A 17,371-nucleotide genomic window follows, 5' to 3' on the forward strand; every position below is an offset into this window, starting at 1 on the left:
ATTTCTAATTTTTGCAATTAGAGTAATTGTAAAAATTGTCACAAATAAGAAAATTAAAAATAGACATTCGGAAAAAGCCCATCAGTCTGTTTGTTTTATAAATTTTACTTTTCCTCCCAAGAGATTGTTTGTTTCCAAAGTTAAAATCCAACATATTGATGCACTGTATACATCCTAAATAGTATTATTTAGTATAATTTTTTGTTTATCCTTCTGATTTATTTTATCTACTTTATACTCACAATCTGCTATGAGTTTGCTGTCCTACTTTCTATTTATAACAGTTTAAATTATTTTAATTTTATTATTCTAACTCATGCCTTTTGCCTGTTTCGCTCTCTCTGCAATGTGATGTTCCTTAACAGTGACAACAATGACGACATTTTAAGTATAGATTTGGTGGAATATGGAGAGGTCGCCAAGTTTAAATGGCTGAGCTTGGAAGCAATCACAGATAAGTGGTTATTTGCTGAGGTAAACTTGTGAAAAATCTGTGCACATCAGCTTGCGAGTATAGTAACACAACCAGTTACTTTCAAACAGTAAAAAAAAAAAAAAAAAAAAAAAAAAAAATAGCAGCATGTGGTTTAATTAGTGAGATCATCTATCCTGTGAACAAACAGGCTACTCGTGTTTTAATATGATCACTTTAGTTGAACTGTGACTCAGAACCTGTTACTATTGTATGTTTATTATTTTACTGAGACTCCTTTTATTAGTGATTGTATATGTAGTACAATGCAGCTGATCTGCAAATTTCTCCCAAGGGAGACTAATAAAGATATTTTTACTTTATTTACTTCAAGAGGAAGGCCTTAATTGTTGTACACGACAATTAAAGTAGTTTTTCCTCTGAAAATCTGAATAAAATGAGTAATTTGAAAGACTAGCCTACTTTAAATAAAAAGATTGACTGGAGATTGGGGAAACACATAAAGAAGTGCAGAAAACGAGAGACTGCTCAACTTCTTAGGTGATTAAAGTCCCATTAAAAGAAAAAAAAGGCAGCTGAAGAGCTTAAAATTTGCAGAAGAACAGATTGACTGACCAAAAGAGAAGCAACATTTTTATAAAATGACAGCCATATTTCCTTCTTTGGCTCTAGGAGCTGCTGTCAGACGACCCCAATCACTGACTTCAGGCTGAGCTTGAACACACCGTTTCTGAGGCAAAACAGAAATGCAGAGGAAATGGGCATTGTTGTTCTGGGCTGAATAACTCTTCAGAAGTGTCGGGAACAGATCCGAGTAACACAGATGGGACGGTTCTCAGAAACAGTGGTCATACAGCTAAATATCAGTTCAGTCATTTATAAGAAAGCTTAAGAAAATGGCGTTATAATAACCCCAATAATTTTTTTTTTTGCACATTTTCTATTGGAGCAGCATATTCAATGCTTTTGCAATTGTGGACTTTTTACTCATATTTTAAACAGAGAACTATTATTAGATGAAACATTTTTTAAATCTGCAAAAAAAAAAAAAAAAAAAGAAGTAAACTATTAACTCTCATCTACCAGGGAAATTAAGAGGGGTAAAAAGTCCAGTGTTACAGTAAAAGACAAGCCTTTATTTCAAAAATTAAAGAAAAAAAACAAAACATTTTCACCAAATGATACATAGACTGTGGCAAAAAGACTTGAACTTACCATTAATACCCGCCAGAACAGGTGGAACAAGTAGGGGAGGGGCTGCACTGAACAAACGTGCATGACAAGTACACGGCAGGAGGACACAGTGATTGATGGCATTAAAATCAAACCTTAAGTCTTTCATTATTAACAAGATGAAGACTTAATGTGCAAAATTAACTTTTGTTCACTGACAAACCGACAAGAAAAAAAACCAAAACAAAAACACAGAGTGATCTACTCTCCCCAGGGAGAGTAGAACACGCCGTACTTGGGTGATTACAAAAAGTATGTGGTTTGTTGTAGGTTCAGGTCTGTGACCTTTAACTAATCCCGATAAGGCACCACTTAAATTTAACTGTGACAGAAGGAATGACAGGTGGATGATACTGGTTTAGGCTGATTTGCTGAGAAGAAGAAAACAAAAAGAAAAGGGGAACATTTCCTTTGGGCTTGTCCCAAAAAAAAAAAGAAAAGAAAAGAAAAATGCAGTGTCAGAGTGACGTAGCTGAGATGAAAGTCACTTAGACGTTCGTTTTTTACAAGCAAAAAGAAAAAGATGGAAGACGAGGTCCTCAGGCATTCTGCTGTGTTCAGGTAATGACACACAGTACAATAAATATAAACAGACTGCGGGAAGACTGGAGGAAAATGAAAACATGGGGACACATGTTCAATTACATTCTGAGTCAAATATATGAAGCAAAAATCAAAAAGTAACAAAAAAAAAAGCCATTTAAAACCCAGGAACACTGTTGGCTTTCAGATGTTGTCCTGAGGTCTGACTTGTTTAGGAGAGATGCTGCAACAACAGGATGTCCAAGAAAAACTTACACTTGTACACTTCTTATATTTTAATCCCTGACCAGCCTTTATAAAGCCTGAGATGGTTTTAAAATCTCAATCCCATGTAATATACGGTCAGTATCGGAAACGGCAACATGCTAACATCAGCTATTACAAAAACCTCAAAAGATTCAAGTGCTTTTGTTTTTAATTTATAACCAAAACCTATGAATTATTCTTTCTGGCGTTTGTCAGCATCAGCTTAGGGAGTGATTGGAGAACCGGGTGCAATATTAATAATAATAATAATAATAATAATAACAATAATAATAATAAAAAATGCTAATTAAAAGATCCGTGGGCAGATACTTCAATACACTCAGGAGTATGAGTATCACAAGGTGACTGGGTCCACGTTTATCTACACTGCAGGGATGGATCCTCATTCCCCCACTGATGGTCCTTCACATTAACCAAACTGGAAAAAGAAATTTCCTGGTCCTGAGTCTGTGGAAAAGGAGAACAATTTGTTGTAAAACAGGCAGTAACTATTATTTATAATGTTATGTTTATACAAATGTGAGAAATAATAATAATAATAATAATAATAATTAAAAAAAAACAGTACCGGGGCTGGAATCGAAACTGTATCCTCCGCCATGGCCACCAAAGAAAGCCCTGAAGATGTTGTTTGCATCAAAATCTAAAATAAAGCAGAGATAACAGGATGGGTTGGTGTTGATTTTCTGACTGAGCACAATGAGAACGGCATGGCTAAACTATTTCTTTCACAAATGTAAGTAAAATTTAACTTCAGAGAAATGCCTGCAGCCAGGTGCACCAGGTAAACAAGTCGACCTATGGCGCCTCCTACAGGTAGAACATATTCTTCTTGTACTTGGGCTAATAAAGACAAAGAAAATGGTACTAATAGCATACTTACTAAGTTCTACTAAGTCCATTTAATTTGTAGGCACTTCATAGGACTGAAAATTAAAAAACTTTGTAAAAAAATATGGATTTTAATCTTTTAGGTAAAAAACTGAATTTATGTGCGTTTGCGCAATAAAAGTTTCAAAACAATTTGTCCTATACTGTTTTTATCTTTTGACAAATATTTAAAAAATGTTGGTGTCAAAACAGGAGCTTGGTGTGGTCATTCAGGCTTTCCTTTACTCTTTCAGACTATTGTAACGCACCTTTCACATGCATGAAAAAGTTGTCAACCACATCCTGCTTGTCCAGAACTCTCCTGCAGGAATCTTAACTGGAATAAACCCAAGAGCTCATGTGACTCTTATTCTGTTGTCTTTGCACTGGTTTTGTGCCTGTTTTAGGATCCAGACTGTTCCTATATGATTACTGAATTATTAAAGCAACAAACTCCAACTCAAGCCCTCAAACCAAAATCATCTCATAGTCCTCATAGGCCAGATTAATAATTCCTTAAAGGTGCATAGCCACGTTATTTAATTTTTATTTTAAAGTTCATACGTCAATCGCTCACTCTGGTTGCATAAAAAGTTTTTACAAACGATTATCACATCCTGGTGGCGTATTTGTTGTAATTTTCGTTTTATGCTTTGTTAATGCTTAGTTTGCTAGTAAATAAAGCCTTTCATGTTTATTTACAATTTTAACGGAAGTACGTAATGCTCATGCACAGCAGGGGGTAAAACAAGGAAGAGGCTAATAGCTATGAGCGTCTCCCAGTGAAACGAAGAAGATGATTCCAAGAGGGAAAAGCCTGGAATGTCGTTGGGAATACAGTTAGCAGGTTTAGCGTCCGCTTCAGTGAACACCAACGTTCAGAGGCTCAGATGTGACTGTAGAGTTGATTGACGTGAGTAAATGCTCTGATATTAGGCTCTTAAACTTGTTGTAGATTGGTGTATTTAATTAATACCTTTAGTCTTCGATCACACCGAGCTGCCGCTTTACTTTGAGGCCTTACAAACGGTCAGGCTCGGTCCGGCATTATTTAAAAGTGATTTATTAATTAAGCAAACCGGCTTTATGATAGTTCTGCGATACTGTCACTAGATGGCGCCACGTCTGTTTATATCTGCTAGTCGCGCCCGAGAGGGAATCATTTTCCGGCTCAAAAAGGACCATCAAAAACACTATTAAGATGGAGGCTTGGTGTATATAACTTTTTTATCATGAGCAAATTTTTTTTTTTTTTTAATAAGCATATTACATGGCTATATACCTTTAAAGCTTCCTTTTTTAAAGCATCCTCAGAATCTTTCTATATTTAAAAAAAACAGCTAAAGACATTCTAAAGGAGGAAATACACTGGCTGCGTAACGTAAGCGGCGTAGTTTACAGGCGTGTTTTTAAAAGCGTAGATTTACACCAGACACGGCAATGTACGCTCCACAGCTGTGTGATTCTGCTAAACTTTCATCATGGTAAATTAAAGAAAGACAAATTATCAGTCATTTATGGGTAAGGTATTAAATTATCAGTAATATATCTTGTTTTGATCACCTAAAAGTCCGTGTCTTGATCATATCTGATTAGAAATCATATATTTTAGTTTGTTAGCTTGTCACAACTACATCATCCATGGCGCTTTATTTTCGATGACTCTTACTTTGGGATACTTCCGGAAGTGAACTTTGACACAGGATGTTGTTTTCCTGTTTATTCCCTGCCAAACAGGAGAACTTCAATCTAATTCAGGCATCGCGTAGCGTAAATACGCGCATGTTATGCTTCTAATTTACATCTACTGACTGATTAAAATGTAACGCTAACCTAAGCGTACGACGTGCTTATGCTGCTTTGATGCGCCGCAACGCGTCCGGTGTGTTTCCTCCTTAATGCCTTTTAAATAGTGTACCTTTCTATTTATTTGTATCTTTCAATTTGCTCACCGTTTTAGTTTAATCCTGTTTATACTCTGATTTTTATATTTGAATAGTGCCGTCCAGATAAACTTTAATAAAACCCATTTCCATACTATAAGACATCAGCTCTGTCCACACGTCAACAATCCACTGAAAAGAGGATTGTTTTTCTGTTTCTGTTAACATTTCTACATGATTTCTAAATTTTAATTGCCATCTCCCTGCACACGCCACTAGCAGGCATCTACGTTTCTTTGCAACTCAACAACATGCGTACAAACCCTCCCTGCTTAATAAGGCGCCACCATCATTCTGCGCCTGAGTCAGGGCTTCTTTATACAGGCAGATTTCACCAGATGTTCTCAAAACGTTACACAGTGGAGCCCAGTTTCAGAAGAAACACGTGCCGACCAGTAAAGACGCAACCAAACGTTTCAATTTTCCACAACAAAAACAACACTATCATGTGAACAGGGCCTGCTTTGGATCCTTGATATCACCATTTGGGTTGTTATGAAACATCTGCCTCGAACATAATAGTGCAAAAGTTCAACCCTGAGAAAAAGCAAACAAAATATGAGAGGTTTAGTAAAGACCATTCACCTCCGCCATCAAAGGAGCCATCATTCTCCAGGTCGTGCCCGTTATCGTAGCGCATTTTCTTCTTGGGATCAGAGAGGACGGTGAAGGCCTCCCCCACTTCCTTGAACTTCTTCTCCTCCTCTTTCTGCACCTCTGGAGCCGCTCCGCTGTGGCGGTCTGCAAGAAAATAAACACGTCCGTTTACCCTGCAGATTAATACACATCTGTAACAATATTCAGCACCTTGAGAAAGTATTCGTACCCCAATAACCTTTTCCTCATTTTTTTGTTACGCTATGACCACAAGCTTCAGAGCATTTTGTTAGGAATTTATGTGATAGATCAACACAATTTAGTGCATGATTGAGAAGTGGAAGGAAAATGATACATGGGTAAATATTTTGAGTGCAATGTGCAGCAAAACACCAACAATGCAGGCAGGTAAACCCACTTAATCATTCAGGCAGAGCTAGAAGGTATTAGTTTGGATCAAAGCAGTTAAATATGTTTGAAAAGTCTCATAAAACCGTATTTTTTGGATTATAAGTCGCACCTTTTTCATAGTTTGGCTGATCCTGCGACTTATATATCAAATTTAAATGGTAAATCATACTGACCGACATGAACCCAGGTGTAAACATTACCGTCTATAGCCACAAGAGGGCGCGCTAGGCGTGTGAGTGACAACTGTATCCTGCATCTATACCGTTTAAAATTTCCCTGACACATTAACTGGGAACTAACCAAGAAAGTTTGGCCACAAGCAAAAATAAAAAGCAGCCCGAAAACGCTTATCGAGCAGCAGAAAGAAAGTTTTGGAGTTACAAGTTTGGAGAAACTTGTCAGGGATTGGCGAAAAGCAGAGGTTTCTCTCACTGAAAAGAAAAAAAAAAAAACGCAGGGTACAAGCAAGATGGCCAGAGCTGGAGAAAAGAGTCCACAGCTGGGTGGTTGAACAACCTGCTGTCGGGAGAGGCTTGTCAACGGTGCAGGAACGTCTCTATGCTCTGGTAATTGCCAAGAAGATGAATATAAGAGACTTTGTCGGCGGGCCGTCTTGGTGCTACACTGCAAAAACGGATCTAAAGATAAGTAAAATGTTCTTAAAGTTAGTGTATTTGTCCTTGACTTGAGCAGGTAAACAAGATGATCTGCCAATGGAATGAGTATTTTGACCCCTAAAATAAGATAATTAGACATCCTGCACTTGAAATAAGATGGAGATGAGTTGTTCCTATTTTAAGTGCAAAAATCTTATTCCATTGGCAAATCATCTTATTTACCTGCTCAAATCAAGGACAAATACATTAATTTTAATGAACATTTTACTTACTTTTAGTTCTGTTTTTGCAGTGTACAGCTTCACGCAACTCAACCGCCTCCCTATCAGAGCACGGACCGCTGTGAGTCAGAAACCGCCAGCTGACTTTCAAACGAAGGTCGACAGTTTCCATGAGTTTGTTGAAAAGCAAGTATCAGAACACAACATTTCACTGGATCATATTTTCAACATGGATGAGGTCCCCCTAACGTTTGACATCCCGATGGGCCGAAGCGACGCAGAGAAAGGACGGAGAACTGTGAATGAATATAGTGACAACTGGTCATGAGAAATCACACTTCACAGGGCTGCTGCTGTTTGTGGAGAGCGGAACGGAAAGCCGTCCCAAAAAAAATAAAATAAAACTCCACCCCGCAGTTGTTGTGGCAGTGAAAGAGAAAGGGTGGATGGATTTTGGGTTACAAAGGGCTACACTAAGCGCCCCGATGGCTTCTTTAAAACACGCAAAGCAAAGGATGGTGGATGGAGAGCACAGCTTCACAGCAACAGGAAGAAAGCGCCGTGCAACTTTCCAGCAAGTCCTTGAATGGATGGATCGACAAAGCATGAACCTGCTTACCGATTATTTACTTGTTGAAGTTAAGCTAATTTAGCTTATTCAGCCTCCGATGTTCTTCATGTTATTGTGTAGCAGAATAACTGGTTTCGTTAACATATCGGACATCTGTTGTTGAGGGTGCTATTGTGTAATTAAATAAGGCGTCTTTTAAGCTAAAATGTCTGTTTTATGACTTGAATCTTGTGAAATAAATTCTAAATAAATGGCAATTATAGTCCGAGGTGACTTTTAAATGTTTTTTTCCCCTCTTTATGACTAATTTTTTTGACTGATGTGATTTATATTCCAAACAATATGGTAATTGAGAATCTAGGGTAAGACTTGCAGACTGCCGATGACAGACACGCTCCATCCAATCTGACGGAGCTTGAGCAACTTTTCAAAGGTTGGAGAAAATGTCTATAGATATTTAGAGCTGGTGGAAACAAACATCGAATGACTTCAGCTTTAAATTACAACTATTGACCCGCATGGATTAACACAAATTCAGATTTCATCATTCGTCTCCGGCTATCCAGCTAAGACCAGTCTATGGCGCTTTGCAGACACATACCTGGGTGGTGCATGAGGGCCCGCTTGCGGTACGCTTTCTTAATCTCGTCCTCTGTGGCGTTCTTGCCGACTCCCAGCACCTTGTAGTAATCTTTCCTTTTGCTCTTCTTCAGCTCCATCTGCGCCGTCTTCAGCAGATGCTTGTGATCTGAAAGGGGCAGCAGAGAAGGCAGGGCCGAGTTTTAGGTTTTAAGCGGTGAAACGCGGCTACTGGGGGAGAGCAGCGGCGGCGCGGCAGCATACCTGAGGTTTTTTCAGTCTGGTAAACTTTTTCGTAGTCCCGTACAGCCTCTTCGTACTGCTCGGTGTCCATGTAGCTGCGGGACGGGGAGGGGGGGGGGGCAGTCAGTGAGAAACTGCGCCGCGACGAACGACAGAACGCGGAGAGGGAAGAACTGACTTTAAAAAAAGTCTGCAGGACATACCACTGAGCTCTTCTTAGGTAGGCCTTGATGTACGTGTCATCGAGTTTGATTGCACTGGTACAGTCATCAATGGCTTGGTTGAGTTTTTTCACCTGTTGGTAGGGGAACCGTTAGCAAGATGACTGCAGGCATAAAGCTAATACTAAGAAGTATCGATACGTCACAGTTTGCCGGGTACCTTTGCTCCTGCTGTGGCTCTGTTGCAGTAGAGTTTAGCGTTGGTCTTGATGTTGTTGGGGTCTATGGCTAGTGCTTCGGTATACAGAAGGTAAGCAGCTTCATAGTTGCAGTTCTTAAACGCCTGGTTGCCCTCCTCTTTCTTGGCTTTTAGAGCTTTGGCATTCTGGTTTAGAAATAAAATAAACACAGTTTAGTTTGAATCTGACTTTTCCAGATTCAAACTAGCAGAGTTCTCAGTAAACTTCATCCAGTTTTATAGTCTGAACACAACAGTACGCTATGGACACACTATAGGTATTTCTAAAGAGGTCGGGCCTTAAATGCACAACTGTCTAAAACCATAAACTGGATGGATAAATGGCCAGATACCAGGATGGACAAAAAAAATGGACAAACAAAAATAACAAAAATGGATGGATAATTAGACAAATCAACAGATGTTAGAGAAAAGGTTTGCATGGACAAGGAAATTAAGCAGAAGGGCGGTTGGACAGATTGAAGGACACACAGATGGCGAGACAAACAGATGAACACATTGACAGGTGGTTGATTACCCTGCAAAAACGGAACTGAAAATAAGTTACATTTTCTTAAAATTTGCGTATCTGTCCTTGATTTGAGCAGGTAAATAAGATGATCTGCCAATAGAACAAAATTTTTTCACTTAAAATAGGAACAATTCATCTCTATGATCTTATTTCAAGTGCAGGATGTCTAATTATCTTAATTTAGGGGTCAAAATACTCATCCCATAGGCAGATGAACTTATTTACCTGCTCAAATCAAAGACAAAAACACTATGTTTAAGAACGTTTTGCTTATTTTTAGATCCGTTCTTGCAGTGAAAAGGGTTTTGGATGAAAGAACAAATGGGCTCTTTAATTGTTGAGCAAATAAAAGAAAGGATGGACAGGTAGACAGAGGGATAGAAATTGGTTATAAATACAACATACAGCCATTGGAACGGAGAACAAAGTTGATAAAAACTCATTTTACCACCATTTTCTTTCATCCAGAGCAGAAAAATGTTTTAATAAAATCCAAAGTGAGTAGGACCCATTAGAGTCAGATTGAAATCAAGTAAAAGGTACACTTAGTTTATGTCAATTTGACCTAAGTGTCATAGATAAAGTGCATAAAGCTACATTGCTGTGTAAACGAAACATTATTTTATGGTTTTAAATGTTTGCTTCTACCCTAATATTTAACTAATCAAAAAGACTTTTACAATCTTTTTGGAGAGAAACCTGGATTTTAAACCAGAAATCTAACCGAGTCAAGCTTAAACCAAATGTTTACTGATCCATCTGAACCGATGCTTGAGCAGCCATAAAGCATCACCTGAAAGTTTTAATACACAGAGAGAAAACGTTACCCTGCAGGCTAATCGGGCCTTTTCGTGATCGGGCGCCATTCGCAGAGCCTGGACGAAGAACTGCACGGCTTTATCGATGCAGTCCTCGTAGTAGAGGCACAGGCCCCGCACATACAGCGCGTCGGCGTTGGTCGAGTCCATCCGCAGAATGTCACTGCAGAAGAAAGATTTTTAAACACACCGGATATAAAGCTGCAGCTCTTTAAAGACAAATACTTCATCTACTGTAAGGTATCCATTATGAAACAGAAGAGCTTAAAAAAACATGACTAACTAATTACATAAGGGAGTGGCTGTGGATAAAGCGTGCTCATAGCCTACCTGGCCACAGACTGAGCTTCAGGATAGCGCCCGAGCAGAGCAAGGCACTCTGCTTTGTGGATCTTAAAGCGATGGCAGGCGGGGGCCAAAGCGAGGGCTCGGTCCATGCAGTACACCACCTGGATGATGAAGAGGAGGAGGAGGAGGAGGAAACGTGAGCCTCACTGCTCTGACTCTGCTGCACATTTACACACGAGGAATAATGACTAATGTCAAAATTTTTAAAAGTATACAAGGTTGCATCTCTGGTAAGATGAGCTGCCAGGTGTAAAATAAACCTTTTAAATTAGATTAGATTCAACTTTATTGTCATTACACAGGTACAAGGCAACGAAATGCAGTTCAAGTCTAACCAGAAGTGCAATAGCAGCAAGTGCAGGATAAACAATTGTTCCATTAGTACAGGACATGGGTTTTTACTGAATAAATATAGAGATGGATACTATTATAAACAGAATTTTACTGATAGATTTGTCCTATGAGTATAATATATAGATAATTAGTATTGTGAACTAAATTTACAGCTGGATATGTACCGAATATAATATACAGGTGGTTTTTACTATGAGTAGAGTTTTACAGATATGTACAATAGCATAATATACAGATGATTGTTATTATAACAGAGTTTGCATGTACTATGAATAAATGTATAGATGGCTATTACTATAGGCAGAATTGTAAGCATGATATACAGATATAGCTATTACTATAAAATGTATAATCTGGAGAGACTGTGAGCCTCGTGATGTACTCGCGCTGCCATCTTGGTCTTATAGTAATGTAAATAGAAATTATAACAAAAATCTAACAAAAATTCTTCTTTTTACAAATGAAGCGAGTGAAAAACAAACGTGAGCTGTCAGCATGTGAGATCAGCCGGTCTCAAATTCTTGTGATCTATGAGCTGCAACAGTACAATCAACAAGGAGTCCCCTTCCAGCTTATGCCAGATGTACTTTTGAGTTTAAAAGAAGCAAATAATAAAAAGAATAACCTTTCTGAAATCCCGTTTTTCAAAGCTGAAATCAGCCATTTTCTCATATTCCAGCAGTGCCGCTGCATTCTTTTTCTAAAAACACACAAACAAACAAAAATAACAGAATAATTAGTCACTTTAAAAATAAAAACTGAAGACTTGCTTAAACAAAACATAAAATCATTCCATTCAATTCCACTAAAAGGGAAATTAAATCAGGTTAAACAGTCGTGCTCTCATCACAGATCCATTCAATGTTTTTTTGTTTTTTTTTTAATTAAATACAAAGGTTTTAACAAAGTTTCCACCTCCTGCTTGGCCTCTTTGTTGCTTGGATCCAACTCCAGAACCTTCTGAAAGCAGCGGCTGCCCGCCATGGCGTTTCCCAGAGACATGTGACACTTTCCCTCGCGCAAATGCCCCTGTGTGGAAAACGAAGCACAGTCTCAAAATAATTGTGTAAAACATCTTTAACCGACTCTGTTAATTAACGACTATACACCCGTAGACAACAATGGAGATCCTCCAGCAGACATTTCCCTTCTGGAGTAAATTATTTCACAGGGAAATAATCACTGCTAGATATAATAAGGTAAGAATGGAGCGCTCTGTAGCAGCTCAGATGAATATTATTTGCATACCACATGAATTCACATATGTGCACAATTCTGGCCTCGCCCACTCGCCCAGTGTGCATTTTGGCAATAAAATGATGCTCAGAGTTTTTATCGAATCAACTAATCCTGAAAAACCGGAGCTAGGAAGAGAGACCTTGAGAATTCTGCCAACTAATAAAAAAAAAAAAAACGAGAGTTTTAGTCTCGAACATGTCAAAGGTTTCTAACAGGGTGGAAAAACACAACAAAAAACACAGTGGGGCGGGGCTTACTGTTGTCACACAATATTCAAATTAGAGCAGGATCAGGTATAATTCATTAAATACTTTATTGTTTGTGTTGCGAGTCGAAGATTTTACTTTGAAATCTTCCCCAAAGGGAATGTGTTTTACTTAATGTCTCGCTTTCTGACTCATGACTTTCCTATTAAATGAATCGACAAAAGAAGACCGTGGTCTGTCTTTGTCGGACAGTCAGAGACGTGATCGTGGGGAGTAGCAGCATAACACACTGCAAAAATAGACCTAAAAATAAGAATTTTTTTCTTGAAATGAATGTATTTTTCCTTGATTTGAGCAGGTAAATAGGACTATTTGCCAATGGAATAAGATTTTTGCGCTTAAAATAGGAACAATTCATTTCAATCATCTTATTTCAAGTGCAATATATCTAGTTATCTTATTTTAGGGGTAAAAAATACTCATTCCATTGGCAAATAATCTTATTTACCTGCTCAAATCAAGGGCAAATACATTCATTTCAAGAAAATTTTACTCATTTTTAGTTCTCTTTTTGCAGTGCAGAAAACAGACAGTGACGCGCTCTGCAAGGCCCCACTCACTTCAACGTATTCTGATTGCTATGGACATCATGCGACAAGATTTTCTGTCTGATCACATGCAAGTTTGGAGCCGGTGTGTAAGGAGTACTTTAAGTAAATACCGTATTTTTTGGACCATAAGTGGCACTGGATTATAAGGCACACTGTGAATTAACATGTCGATGTGCTTCTTTGTCCACACATAAAGGTGCACTAAATATTCTTCCCGGGTATCACTTTGCCCCTCCGCGCACACAGCTCTCTCCTGAAAGAGAGCGCTATCCGTCTCTGATTGGAGGACAGAGTAGTTGGACTACACTGCCCTGTTTCTAACATAAAGCCAAAATAAATGTAACTTTTATATTGAATTAACTTACTAGGTTTATTGTTGCTAGCTCATACTCCAGGTGCGTACTGCCTTACATGAATGCATTTCTAGTCTAGACATTACAGTCAGGCAGTCTTGTAGACAGCTCAGGGGTCCTATCAGGTAGAGACACAGTGTACCATAATGCTCTGAATATCCACTGAGCGGAGCAGCTTCACTGCTAACCAAAGTTGTACTTACACATTTTAACTGATTTTTGAGTGCAATGTACCACATAATATCAGTCGGTAAGCACAACGGTAATCATATATAAGGCGCACCATCATTTTTTAAGAAAATTTAAGGATTTTAAGTGCACCTTGTAGTCTAAAAAATACGGTATATGAAATTATAGCAGCTTTCTAGAAGCATTACACCCCATCTGCAGAGAAGATTGCAGAAATTCTGGAGGAACAAAACACTGATTGCTGTCAGAAGAAAACATTTCAGTGGAACATGTGCTGCTAATGAAATGTTTCAAGATTTAGTTTAATAACAAATAAAAACGTGATCTAACTCTTTTTTTGTTAAATTACAAACTTATAGATAGCTGACAAGTATAGTTTGAGGAACTTGGTTTTATTGAAAATATTTTAATCCTGACAGTAAATGTAAATAGTTTTTTTTGTATTTTTCTGAACAAAAAACGTGGAATTATAAACTAACATGCAAAAATATGATTTTGGTTGAAAACAACAGTTCATAAGGCATCAAGTACACGTGTGGGGTAAATTCTTGAACTTCTTTTTACGGAATAATGATTGTTATATTGTAAAAACAGGTGATAAAAGTTAATGCAACAGAATTCCTTTTTTTAAAGTTCAACAATAATGTCAGAAGAAATGAGTACCTCAAACAACAAATCCCTTTAAGAGGCTCCGCCCCTTTTCTGACCAATCTTTGAGGACCTTTTAAAAAAAAACACCGACCTTCATGAAACAGTCGTCCAGACGCACGGCCTGCTGGGAGTCTTCGAGAGCTTCTCGAAAGCGACTGAGCATCATGAGGGTGGCCGCCCTGTTGCCGTAGTAACTGGCATTCCTGGGACATGCATCTATGGACGTCATAGTAAGACAACAGGTTTATTTTAAAGCTACACCTACAAATAAAAAAGGTCTTCAAAGATGAGACGTAACAAAAAAAAAAAAAAAACAGATTATTTGTCAGGAGGAAAGCAGAACAATTAGCAGTATTCTCACCGATGGCCTTGGTGTAATAGTTGAACGCTTCAGAGTAATCTTTCTTGCTGTAGTACGCATTCCCTTGTTCTTTGAAGCCTTCAGCCTCACTAGAGAGGGAAGAAACAGAAATAAAAAAAAGTTAACTAAGTGGAAGATGTAAAGACAAACAGATCAACCAGAACTACTCTAACAGAAAAATAACAAATGGGACTGGATTGGAAACATGAAGCGGAGAACGATTCAAAAATAGTGATGGTGGATATTTGGATATATCCTAGAGATGGGGCAGAGTTTAAGTCTTTTAAAGGATTCTGCTTTGCTTCTTCATACCTGGAACTGGGACACGGGAGAAGATGAGAGCGCACAACTGCCAGGACTAAGCGTAGCTTAGAAACGGACATACTGAAGGACCAGGCTTTGGAATAAAAGCCAAACAGGACTCGCAGGAACAGGAATATGCAGCTGCTCTCTTGCCCTAAGTGGCACACTTGGGCTCGCTTGCATTCTCGATTCACCCCAGAAGCAATTAGGCGAATGATAAGAGCTAAACCAGTCGAGCAATCGCCACACCGGACCGCGGTGACGTGGCGTGCAGCAGGTCTCATCAGGATTAAGGCTGGTACTGGCTGGGGGTCATTTTAAGCACGTGGAAGTGGCAGCTATCTGAGTGAAAGGCAAAAAACATGATTGTCAGAAAAGCTGCTTATCCTTGTATTGTAAAAGCTTCTTGGAGAGCCGAACCATGAAATAGGTCGTCGTCCATCATTAAGCGCCACCAGCTTACATGTAAACTCTGCTAGGAGTGAGCAAAAACTCTTTTGCTTGAAAAGTAGCTTGCACGAAGTTGAAATCTTACGGAAATCGTGACTTTAGCGGTTGTGAGATTGTTTGACACATTTATTATTTATATAGTCATATTTGTATAGTTAAGAACAAGTGTAAAATTTCTCATCATTTATTTAGAAAAAACATGCCCCTTCTTTATCTTAGTTTTAATATATAAAAGTCCTAAAGGCAGGCTATCGCCTCTCAAAAGTGCTCAATTCTTTGCAGAGACAACACCGTTGTCCATTTGCAATCTGAGGTCAAAAGTCAGTCGTTCAGCAGGTTGGATGTCTTTAATTATGGCTTCCCACTGCGTCACTGTGCTGTGCTGAGCCATCTTCTTCTTGTGGCTTTTTTGCTTGCTGCAATGAAGGTTGTTAGGAGATTTATGGCTTGAGTTTGCGAGTTCTAGGTCCATATTACCCAGGTAAACTGAGAAACGGGTGAAATTAAAATTATACTGCAAGAAGTGATTTGAACTCCTTCCCAGACGGGCTTAAGATGCATGTGGCTGTGCTCCTGTCTGTTTACACTTTTGTTCTGGTGTCATAAAGCATCTGATCCAATTTTTTCCACAGTTGTGAGGCCGTAGTAGTGATTTGTGATTTAAATATATTTCTACAGTATTCAGAGGTAATTACTTTCCAACTCTTTTTCTCATTTTACCTTAACATAATTTATTTGAGTGACCTCTTGATTGAGCTACATCTCTATTGTTTTCTTTGCTGATGACACATTTCTAAAACATAGTGCCCTGGACTGTCCTTGACAGTAACCGCTTGTTTGTGGACTTCTTTTCTACGAAGTATCGCCTTCATAAATCAGTGTTGTCAAATCCAACATTCATTCGCTGTACCACAGTATATGGCAAAAATAAGCAAGATACGATGATTGCTGTCGTTTTCAAACAGTGTCCGTAAATCTAATACTCTTCTAAACATGTTGGATGTGAAGAACATGGTCAAAGCAGATAAGGGGTCACAGAGGGACAAGCGGGGCAGGAGCAGTTTACGTGATTTATCAACAGAAAGCTTCAAAACCGTTATGAGCCCCTTGTTATATAAAATAACAGTTACATAAACTTGTCTCTCAAGTCCTTTTCACAGTCATCTTGTTTTACAGCTCTGGCGTTTGATTGGACGCGTTGCGTTAATAGTACCTAAGTGTCGTTTTTAAAACATTTTGGACGGAAAAAAAAAAACAAAACACTTAATCTGTGTGTCAGCCCAGTAAACCCCCAAACAGATTTGACAATAAATGAAACACCTTGTGCTATTTTCATGGCTAACCATGTGTTCAATCGGGTCAACGTTGAGGTGCCTAAAGAAATGGCGGTCATGTGAGCTACTTTCATTGCCTCAACCAATATGAAATGTACCCAACAATGATAAAATACAAAGCTGTGAAACCTGAGATTAATTTAAAAAAAGCCTGCTCGGTGTAAGCTAGCGCGGCTAGCTCTCGTCGACCGTCACCGCACTGATGTTATTGAGCTTTTTAAAAAAAACTATCCCCGTTAGGTTAACTTTCTCCGTTAATCCGTTCGTTATATCCGAAACACGACGAAAGACAACTAAAAATCCACATTTACCGTTCCAGGTCCACCTGATCGCGGATCTGGGGCTCTGTATCTACCGGCATGTCGATATCAACAGCTGCCATCTTTTCTGGAAAATGCGAAGCAGAAGGACTGACTGCGGCGAGGTGACGTCACATCCGGTTTAGCTTTTCTTTCTGGGTCACTGAAAATAGGCCAGTGTTTCAGATTTTCTTATGTAAGTGGCCATATGTTTAAAAAAAAAACTAGGCTAGGTTTTTAATTTGTAAATATTACTGACACGCGAATATTTTTAATCTTTCAGTAAAATAATAATAATAATAAAAAAACAGTTGGGACCGTTTTAAGCAGCATAACATTCAGCAAAAAAGACTGACAAGCTCACCATAAGAATGAAAAATATGAATTAGAAAGTAT

The 17,371-nt window shown here is 38.5% G+C and overlaps 1 protein-coding gene across 1 annotated transcript; it reads right to left on the reverse strand.

Moving 5' to 3' along the window:
- Positions 1-1,548: 1,548 nt before the first annotated feature.
- On the reverse strand, positions 1,549-17,109 carry LOC105919562 (dnaJ homolog subfamily C member 7). The gene is made up of 14 exons (XM_012854898.3): positions 16,988-17,109; positions 14,590-14,678; positions 14,320-14,444; positions 11,895-12,008; positions 11,605-11,679; positions 10,608-10,726; positions 10,287-10,440; positions 8,910-9,074; positions 8,732-8,823; positions 8,550-8,623; positions 8,308-8,454; positions 5,875-6,030; positions 3,045-3,119; positions 1,549-2,923 (listed from the first exon to the last, which is right to left on the reverse strand). The coding sequence occupies exons 1-14, from the start codon at positions 17,056-17,058 to the stop codon at positions 2,886-2,888; spliced, it is 1,494 nt and encodes a 497-aa protein (XP_012710352.2). The 5' UTR covers positions 17,059-17,109; the 3' UTR covers positions 1,549-2,885.
- Between the last annotated feature and the right edge of the window lie 262 nt (positions 17,110-17,371).

Source organism: Fundulus heteroclitus, chromosome 10, assembly GCF_011125445.2.
Source record: "Fundulus heteroclitus isolate FHET01 chromosome 10, MU-UCD_Fhet_4.1, whole genome shotgun sequence".
In the NCBI taxonomy this organism is placed as follows: Eukaryota; Metazoa; Chordata; class Actinopteri; order Cyprinodontiformes; family Fundulidae; genus Fundulus; species Fundulus heteroclitus.